The following is a 13,671-nucleotide window of genomic DNA, read 5'->3' as shown; positions in this document are numbered from 1 at the left end:
TCACTCTGCTGTACACCAGAAACAAGTATGGCATTGTGTCAACTATACTACAATTAGAAAAATAATAATTTAATTAAAAAAGAATAAAAATATGAACTTACAAACATATTACTTAAAAGAATAAATAAAACACCTAATGGAAGACAGAGATCTATAAAACACTAATTATAACTTTAATGAGGGATACTCCCTAAAAAATGCCATAAAATACTTTCTCAAATTGTCATTGTTGCCTTCATTTTAAAGACACATAGTGGAGTTAATCCCATAGAACAATCTGTCTCCTATTCAAGTAGACTTCCGGTCTGAGGTGGTAACATCCAAACTAGAAGAGGTAGCAGTGAGGGATTCTGCTACAGTAGCAACCCCTCTGAAGCACCCTGATGTCCTGGGGCCCCATGCGTACCATGGCACACAGGAAGTTGGTAGTTTCATTTATAAGCAATGACTCCTTCACAAGTCATCCAGAAAAGAGTTGAAGACTAAAGACAGAGGAAGATAAATGGGAATTTTAAATTAAACCCTGAAGGATGAGTCCTCCTATCCTGCCACCTTTGACTCATTCTTTTTTTTTTTTTGACTCATTCTTAGCAGACAAACAAGCCTCCAACTTCAAAGACGAAACAGACAACATGAAAAGGCCATCCTTCACCTCCCTCCTACAATACTCATGATCTTACCTGCACCCCCAATTATCCATTCCTCTTTTCCCTCAAGCACAAGAAAGAGGGATCTCTCATCTTTTTTTTCAGCTATTCCCCTCACCTGTGCTCTGGATCCTACTCCTTTCTCATCATTTGCAAGGACATTTCCCTGCCATCTATCTCCTTTCTTTCATAGGTCTTCAACCTATTTATCATTATGTCCGTTCCTCAAGTAGCTGAATCAACTCTCTCTCATGACTTCAGTATCATCTATAAGAGGATGCCTTCAAGTATCTTCACCTCTGGCCTAGATCACTCTCAAGTTTCAGATATTTGCTAGTCTCTAAGTATCTGCACGTCAATGTCCTACAGAAATTCCAACATGTCCAAAACTAAACTCATCATATTTTTCCTAAAACCAATTCCACCTTTATTCTCTATCTCAGGGAACGGACCAGTTTACCCAGTTCTCAAGTCAGAAACCTTAGTGCTACTTCCCTCAGCTCCCATGCCCAATCAAGTCCTTTGGATTCAACCTCATTAATATACTCTGTTCGCTTTCCCCATCTCCAGAGGCATTTCCTGGTTCAGTTCCTTCTCACATCTCACTTGGATTACTGTTGCACCCTCCTACTCTCCTTATTCCTAGTCTTACTCTTCTCCAAACTTTCCACACAACATCCAGAGTTCTAGTTCTGAAATGCACACCTGACATTTCTCCATTTAAAGCACTCAATGGCTCCCTATGACTTTCTGGGTAAAAGGTCAAACTACTTATTGTATGACCTTTCAAGACCTGGTATGAGCTCATCTCGCCATCCACCGTACAAATTTTGCTCTCAGGGCACAATAAACCCGCCATTCACAATTTTCCAACTACTGTGCCCTCTCCCTAATTTCAAAAATCCCACCCAGAATCCTAAAACATCATATTGATGTCTACGAACCCAGGGCAGCAAAAAACTTTTAATCCTAAATTCATCTTCAGCTAGAAAAACTTTTACTAAATTCTATAGTGCCACACAGTGGTGAGAGAGGGAAGCGCACAGTAAAGATAAAGGAAATGTAGATGGAGAACATGTAAGAGAACATCAGGGAGCCTCAAGTGGTCTGATTCCCTGAGATGAATGGGAAATGTCTGTGCAGTGCTCCATGGCGGCACGTACCAGGTTCTCACGCCTACTCAGCTAGTCATGCTCACGACATCGCTCTCAGGAACTTACATCGCTGGGGCTCAGGCTGCCCAGCCCATTCTCCTGCTCAGAATCTTTCCCAGACTCGGTGCCCTGGGAGGACCGGGGATGGGATGGATGAATCCAGATCTCCAGGCGGGTGGTGTCATCTCCTACATGCCGGAAAGTGGATTTCTTCCCTTTCCGCCACTGGTCAGGGCTCAGCTCCAATTCTTCGTGTTGCTTCTTTTCCATCTGTTCCGCCTGTATGACATACAAACATGTAAGCTCAGACTCTCCTGGTATTCAGCCAATAAAGAGAAGTGCTCATCTCACCTAAGCTTGTTTGCTAAGAACTGTAAAAAGTAAAGACTTAGCCATAGTTCCGAAGTACAGAGTATCATCTGTTCTGTCTCATAAAAGTTACTTATTCTGTAAACCAGATGCTGTGGAACACCCAAGGGCCCTGAAGTGCTCTCCTAAAGATGAGTTTGGTTCTGCACAGAGACTGACTCTAGAGCACAGACCCATGGCACCCCTTGAGGACACTATTAGTCATTTCCTGAAGGACACAGAGACAGTAACAGAAATGCATTCTTCTAGGAAGAAATGATTTTGCCTGCATCCCTACTCACCTTCCGTTTGGTCTCTTCAAACAAGCTCATGAGACTCTCCTTGGCAGTCAGGATAGGGTTGCTGGCCGCTAAACTGCGCATATAATAATAGACAGCATCCAGTTTCCTCCTCTGCAGAGAGAGGTCAGAGACACTGAGTCAACCAGTTCTTTTCCAGACTCCAGCCTGAGTCAGCCGACCCCGGAAACCCTACCATCCCTCCCAAGCTATGAGGAATTCCAACAAGAAAATGAGAAAGCTGCCCACAGGAGAAGTCATGGTGATGACAACAGAGCTCTCTTCTCATCCAGGACTATGTCTAACATGTAGAGCTACTCTTAAAGCCACACACTCAGCAGTGGGGAAAAAGAATAAAGAGCCTCACAAAATACGAAAACAATTACATTTTCTCTTTAGAGAAAGAAAACTGTCAGCATGTACTAATTATCATTATATATAAATTATAAACAATGGCAATATCACAGAATAAGCGTAACTATGAGGCAAATGATGAGCACTTCAGAAAGAGTATTTCCAAACCCAAGGAAACTGCCCCGTAGACATTATTATTCCCATTTTAATGATAAGGAGACAGGAGCTCAGGAAGATTATTATATAACTTGGCCAATAAAGTCTCAAAGCCAAATCTCTGATAAGCTAGTATTTGAACCAAGGCCTCCCTGGCTCCTAAGTTCATGTTTTCACTACAACGTACTGACTCTACTGAGAAAAGGAAACTATTACTCAATGCATTCAGCAATTAAATACTTCAAGTCCAATTTTATAACCAATTAATAAGGAAATCAAAGGGAGAGGGTTAGAAGGAAAGAAAATCAAAATACTTTCTTTCTATCATATATGTCTTTACCTTTTCCTGCCTTGAAATGTACCTAGACTACTACATTTCCTTCTCTCCCCAGCACCTACTTACTCTTTAAAAGTCCTTGAAATCATCTAACATGGTTAAAGATACACATTCTAAGCTCAACTGCATGAGTGTGAATTTGGCCCTGCCACCGATTAGGTATACGCCTAAGAAAGTCAACCTAGAACAATTTCCTTATCTGTAAAATGAAGATATTCACCAACATATATGGCTCCTGAAAAGAATAAAATTCACATAATTATAATTTAACGGAATATCTGGTACATGGTTTCAGTTAGTTAAATGGAAGCTATCTTTAATGTTATTCTAATTATGCCACTCCCTTGATTTTACAGTAATTGATCAGTCCCACAATGATTTTTTTCATATTTTAACATCTCTGAAATCAAGATACAACTCACAATCAATATCTATCATCATCTTACTTGAGTTCACATTTTTCTTTCTTAGTGCCATAGAAAATGATGTCTCCAACAATCAATTGCATCATATCCTATCAAGTGCAATTTGTATCATTGTCTGTATACACTTGTCTTCTCAATTTTTTTTTTTTCAGGACAGAAACCATATCAAATTACCTAGCAAACAAAACACTGCACAGCATATTCTCAGCAAATACTTGGGATCCACTGAAGGAAAAGCTATAGAAAAGTTGAGAAAGTGATGTTAAAAAGACAATTAATTGGGTTAAGACAGAGAAAGAAAAAGAGGGACAGAGGAAAAGAACTCAAAGAGTACTAACTTAGGTCAGAGGTTCATAAAAAAAAACACACAGCAATTTAATTAGTGTGGCAACAAACCACTGAGGGAAGACACAAGATTAATATTCAAAAATTAGTTGTATTTATATATATTAGTAGTGAACAATCTGAAAAAGACATTAGGAAATAATTCATAATAGCATCAAAAATAACAACATACCTTATTTATACCTTAGGAATAAATTTAACCAAGGAAATGCAAAACTTTTAAACTGAAAATGACAAAACATTTCTGAAAGAAATCAAAGAAGACCTAAATAAATGGAAAACATCCTGTGTTTTTGCAACAAAATATTTAGTATGGTAAGGATGTAAACAGACCTCAAAGCACTCTAAAGATACAATGCAATCCTTAACAAAATTACAGTGCCTCTTTTGGCAGAAAAGAAAAAGCTGATCCTAAAATTCATATGGTGTTCCAAAAAACCCCAATCAAAACAATGTTGAAAAAGAACAAAGTTGGAAGACTCACATACCCCAATCTAAAAACTCACCACAAAACTACAGTAATTAAAACAACACAGTACTTGCACAAGAGAGAGAATTGAGAGTCCAGAAATAAACTGATCATACATCAACTGACTTTTAAGAGTACTAAGACTATTTAATGGGGAAAGAATAATCTCAACAAATGATGCTAGGGGAATTAGATAGCCACATGCAAAAGAATAAATTAGACCCTTACTTCACACCATATATTAACCAAAAATGGATCAATGACCTAAACAGAAGAATTAAAACTGTTAAAAAAAAAAAAAAAAAAAGGATTTCTGTATTTTCGTCTAAATAAATAAATAAGAAACTTTAACTTTTAATTTGGTTATGAGTTTCTTAGCTATGACATCAAACCACAAGCAACAAAAGTAAAAATAAATAAACCACACTTTATCAAAATTAAAAACTTTTTAAAAGGGCATTATCAAGAGAGTGAGAAGACAACCCATAAAATGGGAGAAAATATTTATAAATCACATATCTGATTAAGGTCAGACTACGTAAAGAACTGCTACATCTCAACAATAAAAGAGACAGCTCAGTTTAAAAATATGCAAAGGATTTGAATAGACTTTTCTTCAAAGAAGATACGCAGATGGCCAAGAAGAACATAAAAAAACCAGTACTCATTAGGGAAATGCAAGTCAAAACCACAATGCCATACAGCTTTGAAAGCAATTAGGTTGGTTACTATTTAAAAACACACATACACAACAACAGAAAATAGTGTGCTTTAGCAAGGACGCAGATAAACTGGAATCCTTGTAGGACTGTAAAATGGTACAGCTGTCGGTATGGTGATTCTTCAGAAAACTGAAAATGCTATTGTCAGATTACCCCATGATCCAACAACTCCACTTCTGATTATATGCCCAAAAGAATCAAAAGCAGGGTCTTGAAGAGGTATTTGTACACTCATATTCATAGTGGTGATATTCACAATGGTCAAAAGGTACACATGTCCATTGAGAAATGAAATGAAAAACAAAATATGGTATATACACAACTGAATATTACTCAGCTTTAAGGAGAAAACTGACATGAGCTGTAACATGGATGAACCTTGAGGATTTAATGCTAAGTGAAATAAGCCAGTCACAAAAAGACACAAACTTTTTCATTCCATTTATATTCGGTAACTAGAGTACACAAATTCACAGAGACAGAAAGAAGGGTGGTCACCAAAGGCCAGAGGGAGGGGAAAACAGAGAGTTGCTGTTTAATGGGTAGAAAGTTTCAGTTCTGTAAGATGAAAAGAGTTCTGAAGATTAACCGCACAACAATGTGAATGTACTCAACACTACTAAAACATTACGCTTTCAAAGATGGCAAACTTTGCTTTATGTGTGATTACAGTTAAAAAAATTTTTGTTGAGGTTTGACAGTAAACAAAACTCTGTAAAGCAATTATCCTTCAATTAAAAGGTAATTAAGTTAAAAGAATTTTTTTTATTTTCTTGATTTTAAAAAAAATTGGGTAAAGGACTTGAACAGACTAATAAGCATATGAAAAGATGCTAAATATAATTAAACATTAGGGAAATGCAAATCCAAAAGTGAGCTACCACTTCACACAAACTGATTCTAAAGTTTACATGAAAAGGCAAATAAAAAAACATTCAGGATAGCCTACACAATACTGACACTACGTGACTTCCAGATTTGCTATAAAGCTAGCTATAGTAATCAAGACAGTGTGGTACCGGCCAGAGAATAAACAAGTAGATCAATGAAACAGAATAGAGAACCCAGAAACACACCTTCACAAATACAGTCAGTTGATTTTTGACAAAGGAGCAAAAGCAGTTTAAAGGAGAAAGAATAGTCTTTTCAGCAAATGATGTTAAAAACCGGACACCACATGCAAAACAATGAATCTATACACAGACTACACCTTTCACAAAAATTAACCCAAAATGAACTACAGACTTTAATGTAAAATGTAAAACTCTACAACTCCTAGAAGATAACAGAGAAGAAAGTCTAGGTAACATGCGTTTAGCAATGCCTTCTCAGATACAACACTGAAAGCACAATCCATTAAAAAAAAGTTGATGATAAAAAAAAAAAAAAAAGTTGATAAAGTTCTTAGATTTCATTGATTTTAAAAACTTCTGTGAAAAACACTAAGTAAATAAAAACTACAGATTGAGAGAAAATATTTGAAAAACACATATCTAATAAAGGACTGGTATCCAAAATATAGGAGCTCTAAAAACTCAACAATAGGAACTTCCCTGGTGGTCCAGTGGCTAAGACGCCATGCCTCCAATGCAGGGGAGCTTAGGTTCGATTCCTGGCCAGGGAACTAGATCCCACAGGCCACAACTAAAATATCCTGAATGTCACAAGGAAGACTGAAGACTCTGCATGCCACAACTACGACTCAGCACAGTCAAATATTTAAAAAACAACAACAAGAAAACAATACAATTTAAGAATGCACAAAAGATCTAAACAGACATCTCACCAAAAATACACAGAAAGCAAATAAGTATATGAAAAGATGCTGTACATCATCTGTCATTAGGGAATTGCAAGTTAAAGTCTAACACAAATAGGATTCTGCAAACCTATCAGAGCAAAATTCAGAACATCGACAAGACCAAATGCTTAAAAGGATGCACAGCAATAGGCGAGAATGCCAAATGGTACAGCCACTTTGGAAGACAGTTTGACAGGTTCTTCCAAAACTATATATACCCTAACCACACAACCCAGCAATCATACTCCTAAGTAGCTATCCAAATAATTTGAGAACTTATGTCCACAAGAAAACGTGCACAAAAATGTTTCTAGCATTTGATAGTCAAAACCTGGAAATAACCAAGATGTCCTTCAAAGGAGAATGGATAAACTATGGTACATTGATACACTGGAATACTACTCATCAATAAACAAAAAGAGCTATCAAGTCACAAAAATACTTCTAAGTGCTAAATGAAAGCAGCCAACATGAAAAGGCTACATACAGTATGGTTCCAACTATATGACATTCTGGAAAAGTCAAAACTAGAGAGACAGTAAAAAATATCAGTGACTGAGAGAGGCTTGGGGGAGGGAAGAAGGATAAAGAGGTGAGTGGTGGAGCACAGGGTATTATTTTTAGGGCAGTGAAAACATTCTGTGATCCTGTAATGCTGGACACATGTCACTACATTTGTTCAAACTCATAGAGTGTACAATAATAAAAGTGAACCCAAGTGTAAGCTGCAGACTTTAGTATTAACAAATGTACCTGCACTGACTCATTAACTGTAACTAATGTACTATACTAATGAAAGATGTTAATAATAGGGAAAACTGGGAGTTGAAGAAGTATACGGGAACTCTCTGTACTTTCTGTCCAATTTTTCTGTAAACCTAACACTGACCAAAAAATTTTAAAAATATAGTAAAGAAGAAGAAAAAAAAGTCCCCAGGTAGGGAGGAGGGAACCACAACGATATATCACTTCATACCCACTAGATTGGTCATATTCAAAGTAATGAAAAATAATAAACGTCAGCAAGAACATGAAGAAACTGGAACTCTCCTACACTGCTGGTAGAAATGTAAAACGCTGCAATCACTATAAAAAACAGCTTGGCAGATTCTCAAAAAGTGAAACATAAAATTACCATTTGACCCAGCAGTCTCACCCCTAGGTACAGACCATAATTAATGGTTAATTTTCTCAGATGAATTTTATCTGAATTTTTTTTAAAGCCATTGAGGAGAAAATTTTTTTTTACATTTTCTAGTTAACAAATAATACTAAAGGGGAGAGAAAAAGCCACAAAGAGGGGCGATAAAAATCTCAACACATATCAAAAAGAGAATAGGACAGAGGTAGAAAGCAGAGAGAGCAATTCATAGATTCCGCAAGAAGTGTATCCTTAAACCACATTCCTTATTAACAATGTCAATCCATAATTAAAGTGTTAAGATTTTTTTTTTCATTTTTGTGGAATAAAGGATAAAAATATCAATTCAAACACTATGTGGGCAATGAATTTTACAACATTAAGAAAACTCTTCCTGCCAACGAACACGTTAACTGCTCCTTATATTTAAACCTTTGGTACCTACAATTGGCCCCTCTCCCTTGAAGTCAGTTTCCTTACTAGGGGCTCTGTCAGATCTGAAGGCTCACTGTGAGAGCCACATTTAGAGGAGTTCAGCAAAATCAGAGAGGTACGATTTGGCATTTACTGTGCATCTGCTAAAAAGACTCCTAGGGTAAAAAGCTCAGATGAATAAGGGGATGATCTGGGGAGGAAGGATGTACTTAGGGCTAGTTGAGGACTTTAAAGGGGAGACATACAGGGAGCCTTCCTTTCCTTCTAGAGATGAGTAACCTAGTTCAACCTAGGGAAGGGAAACAAGACAAGGTTCAGAGCAGAAACCTTGGTCAAAAAGAGTAACGTTTGGCTGCAGCATAAGCATTCCCCTGGGAACTTAAGTGTAGTGCAAGTGGATTCAACTGAAGTGAAAGGTCCCTCACAACTTACCTCTGAAAGCAACAGTTAACAAAAGGAGTTTGAGGATGGCAGACAGAAGCGGGTATACTTTGGGTTGGGTGTTAAGATGAGTTCTAGTTCCAGGAGTTGATGCTATCAAAATCCATATATCTTACACATTGCCTGCAAAATACCTCCCCATCCAAAATTTCTTACCGTATACACAGCCAGCAGAGCCAACTGGTTATAAGGGCGCCCATTCTTCGGAGCAATATGCTGGGCCTTCAGGTACCAACTAGAACAGAAAAACAATTTAGAAAAAGATGTTTCTGCATTAACACTTCCCCCATTTATCACCTGATAGCCCTTACTACTTAAACTGTAACCCTCCGAGTGGTAAAGCAGGGAGCACCTGTAGGACGTATATACAAGACGCAGCTCAGGTGGCCCACTGCTCTTAACAGGGCCTAGGTTAAAACCACACGGGGAAGAGGAGTAACGAACAAGAAGCAACAGTACCTGCGTGCCTTCCCATAATTTGCCGTGTCGTTGGCTTGCTCCCGATACCTGGCAATATCTCCTTGGCAAATCATATATCGCTGGGCACTGATCAAGGCATATTTTACCTTCAGGAGAAACGACCAGTTAGCAGCATCTACCCAAGAAACTCTAACTTCAACCCCAAAGGGCAGAGTGAGGGTCAGAATCACAGAGCAGCATTAACAAGGGACCAGCAATCATCAACAAAGTCCAGTCAAATGGAAAAAACATTCTGCCTGTCTTTGTAGTAGCTGGGGAACCTCAACTAAGTCGCTGGAACTCAACTTCTCCATCGGAATATAAAAATACCTATCTCACAGGGAAACTGGAGGGAAAATGTGTAAGAATACTTTATGAATTATAAAGCGATATACAGGGATTTCCCTGGCAGTCCAGTGATTAAAACTTGGCACGTTCACTGCTGTGGGCCTGGGTATGATGCCTGGTTGGGGAACTATGATTGCACAAGCCACGCAGAGTGATATACAAATAGAGTAATAAAACAGTTGTTTGTTCTTTCCTTTCCATCCTTCCATCATCTTTCTCTCCTCAAACTATTAAAACCACTGTATTGTGTTACTGCACTCCATCTTCTTTGCAGGACAATAATAATTCCCTAAAATAGTAAGTTACCCTTTACCAAACACCCATAACATCCAGGATTGGGTAATACTACATGTATGTTTTCTCACTGATGGGCTTGGCATCTGTCCCTCAATGAGAAGATGAGTAAAACTTTAACTACCCTAAGACATGCGCTCAACCAAAAAACGTTCTTAAGGAACATCACTTCATAACATGTATATGCTGTTACTACATATTGTTAGAACTTCCCTGGTGGCTCAGCAGTAAAGAATCAGCTCACCAATGCAGGAGACATGGGGTTTGATCCCTGGGTTGGGAAGATCCCTTGGAGAAGGGAATGGCTATCTACTCGAGTATTCTTGCCTGGAGAATTCCATGGACAGAGGAGACTGGTGGGCTACACTCCATGGGGTCACAAAGAGTCAGACAAGACTGAGCGACTAACACTTCACCTGGCTAACGTCTTGGGTCTTCAGCCTTAGCTTAACCATGACTTCTTCAGGCCTCTATGATCCGCTAGGCCCCTTTACACCTACACCACACCCCCCCAACACCTTTTGCAGAAGTCACTACACCTGCAGTTACTAATCGAACACCTGTACTCACCCCTAATGAAACTAAACTCTGAGAGTTGGGACCACAGCGTTCTTGTTCCAGGCAGAATTACGTGTGCCTGGAATGGCACCTGGTGCGTAGGAGGGACTCAACAAGTACTTGTTGATTAGTAATAGAGCTTCTGCATGGCAACTGATCAAAAGAAGCAGAAAGGCAAGAGGAAGCCTCTGTTCTATAAATCACACTCGTTTCTCTAATGAGTTGACCTCTTATTCTCCCTTGGCCCTTTCCTCTCAACATATAATTACGCTAAAGTCTCTCCAAGGTTAAAAACAAACTTCTCCTGGCACTGTCTTTTAACTACTAACTTCCCTTCCCTCCTTGCCTTCACAGCCTTCTTACAAAAACAGCCTGGGTTACCCTCTCATTATATCTGCTACCCTACTTCTCATTCACTACAATCTGGTTTCCATCCTCTCCAAGTAATATAACTCGTGGTAAGGCCATCCAACCCAACCAACACTTTTCAGCAATCAAAACATGTGAGAGTTTTTATAACACTTGTCCATTTTACCCACCACTACCCTAAAATCTGGCTCCCTGCTCTTGGGCTGGCTCTCCCAGTTTCCCAACTTCTGCTTCAACTATCATCTACATATTGACGACTTCTGAATTTCTATCACCCCTCCAGCTCTTTCTCCTGAGCTCCAGACAGACCAGAACATTCATTTGTTCATTTTCAGGTCCTCTACTCAAGCTGATTAAAACAGAACTAACCTCTTCCTTCCCAGCCTCTCTTCTAGGGCACAAAATGCGGGGAGGATCTGGACTCCTCCTCACACCTCCAATCTTGACAGTCACACTGAACCAGCCAGCAATTCAACGCTGCTCCCTACAGTTTTCCAATCTGTCTCCTCTTCACCTCCACTTCCTCTACCTCATTCACGCCCACACCCAGCTCTCCTACCTCCAGTCTTGCCCAAACTCATCTAATTGCTGAGTCCCAAGAACATATCTATGCCATCCATTTGCTGAAAATCAATCTATAGCTCCTCATTTCTTTCAGGAAGAAAATCCAAACTTTTCAGCGTGACACGTAAGAGTTTATGATCCATCCCTTCCTACTTCGTTAACTTTTCCTCCTCCAACAGCCCAATGCACATTACGGACATCAGCATGCTGATTTCTTCTACTTTCCCAACGAGGTGTGATCCTCTCACTGTGCCCTGTATCTAAACTGCCCCTTCCACTCCTAGCCATGTTTCAAAACCCAACCTGACAGTCGCTAAGAAAACTTCTTTGACCCCCCCCCATCAGTCTATAGCAGACCCAATGCCCTCTACACTCTATACATACCATTACTACAGTATTTATGACATTACATTGTAACTGTTGCTTTAACTCGTCTGTTCCCCCACAGGACTATATCTTTCATTCTTGCATCCTCAACAGCCAGCACAGTGCCCAGCACATAACTAACACTAAATAAATGCTTACTAAGTGAATGAGTAAATTTAACATAAAGAAGCTGGCTTACTGTCTTTCGTAATGGCTTGCTGCGAATGGCAAGACCGTCCATGTAGTCCTCCAATTTGAACTTGTAAGTGACCTGCAGCTTCTGAAGCAAGCTATCAAAGAAGTCACTACCCTATAAAGAGAAAAAATAAGAATCAGTCAAATCAGCCTGTACTGATTCATTCTACCCAGAAACTGGGGCAAGAAACCCTATCACAGTTCTGCTATTGTTCAGCCAGCAGATGTTAAGGGAGGTATGTGCAGTACTTAGTGGCCACCAACTAAACCCAAGACAAATTGATAGCATAAGCCTTTCCATGGTTTTAAAGATATGAAAACATACACAGGGATTTGCCTGGCAGTCCAGTGGTTAAGGCTGAGCTTCCACTGTAGGGGGCATGGGTTTGATCCCTGGTCAGGGAACTAAGATCCCACATGCTAAGAGTTACACACACACACACACACACACACACACACACACACACACACACACACACGAACACACACTCCAGGTAAGACATTCAGAAAGCTTCCAAGCTCAAAACAAATTCCACCTGTCAGGGAACTAAGATCCCACATGCTAAGAGTTACACACACACACACACACACACACACACACACACACGAACACACACACACACACACACACACACACGAACACACACACACACACACACACACACACACACGAACACACACTCCAGGTAAGACATTCAGAAAGCTTCCAAGCTCAAAACAAATTCCACCTGTCAGTTAAGCTAGAGTGTCAAGGAAGCAACAGAAGCAGGGTATGCCTAAACTCAAGAAAAGAGCATATAAAGTTTGTTGTCAATGTTCTATTATAAAACACAGTATTGTGGGTGGTAAAAACTCATCCCAACTAAAGGATGCTGAAGCCTTTATCCTAAGGACATAAAGATGATGGTTTACCTCATCCAAGAGCTCCAAAAGTCTGTTCCGAATCTGTTCTGGGTTCTCAACATTCGGATCCTTGAGAAGCTGCCTGAACTTCTCAATCACCTGATAGAAAGCATTCTTCCACAGGATCTGATCCACATTCTGATTATCAGAGAACTCAATATCTAACAGAATACAGCGCTCATATAACTGCAGCAGTTCAGCTCTGGAATAAAATACATGCAACTTCTAGCTCCAAATACACCACAGGAAAGGCTAGACCCAAGACCTGAGGTTCCTGCAAATCACACACCTTCCTTGGCAGGAAATCCAAAATGCCACCAGGTATAGCTCTCACTCTAGCTTCCATTCTGCATAGCAGAATGTCATTCTAAAGACAAGTTAGGTCTAGGAAAGTAGTTCTTCCCCATATACCTCTACCTGAATTTAATAGCCAAAGTAACAGGGTACATGCTGTTTATTTCTTGGCACTTTAGAAAGTCTTTCCTTTTCCACATCCAGAGTCCATGCTCTCTTAAAAGATTTTTTTCTTCTTAAAAAGTGG

The 13,671-nt window shown here is 39.3% G+C and overlaps 1 protein-coding gene and 1 non-coding gene across 5 annotated transcripts in view; one reads left to right on the top strand and one right to left on the bottom strand.

Moving 5' to 3' along the window:
* SMG6 (SMG6 nonsense mediated mRNA decay factor) overlaps nt 1-13,671 on the bottom strand; it is a 196,455-nt gene that overhangs the window by 178,489 nt on the left and 4,295 nt on the right. For all 4 annotated transcript variants that reach the window (XM_065908908.1, XM_065908909.1, XM_065908910.1 and 1 more), the window contains exons 3-8: nt 13,140-13,332; nt 12,232-12,342; nt 9,534-9,640; nt 9,231-9,309; nt 2,452-2,562; nt 1,868-2,080 (exon numbers count right to left, since the gene is read on the bottom strand). In XM_065908908.1, the coding sequence (XP_065764980.1) occupies nt 1,868-2,080; nt 2,452-2,562; nt 9,231-9,309; nt 9,534-9,640; nt 12,232-12,342; nt 13,140-13,332 (814 nt within the window). The remainder of the gene's footprint in view (nt 1-1,867; nt 2,081-2,451; nt 2,563-9,230; nt 9,310-9,533; nt 9,641-12,231; nt 12,343-13,139; nt 13,333-13,671) is intronic.
* Nucleotides 6,807-6,880, top strand: TRNAW-CCA (transfer RNA tryptophan (anticodon CCA)). The gene has a single exon. It is a non-coding gene; the product is annotated as a tRNA-Trp (tRNA).

Source organism: Muntiacus reevesi, chromosome 18 (genome assembly GCF_963930625.1).
Source record: "Muntiacus reevesi chromosome 18, mMunRee1.1, whole genome shotgun sequence".
Lineage (NCBI taxonomy): Eukaryota > Metazoa > Chordata > Mammalia > Artiodactyla > Cervidae > Muntiacus > Muntiacus reevesi.
Note: the sequence above shows the minus strand (reverse complement) of the source record. Positions and strands in the feature narration are given on the sequence as shown.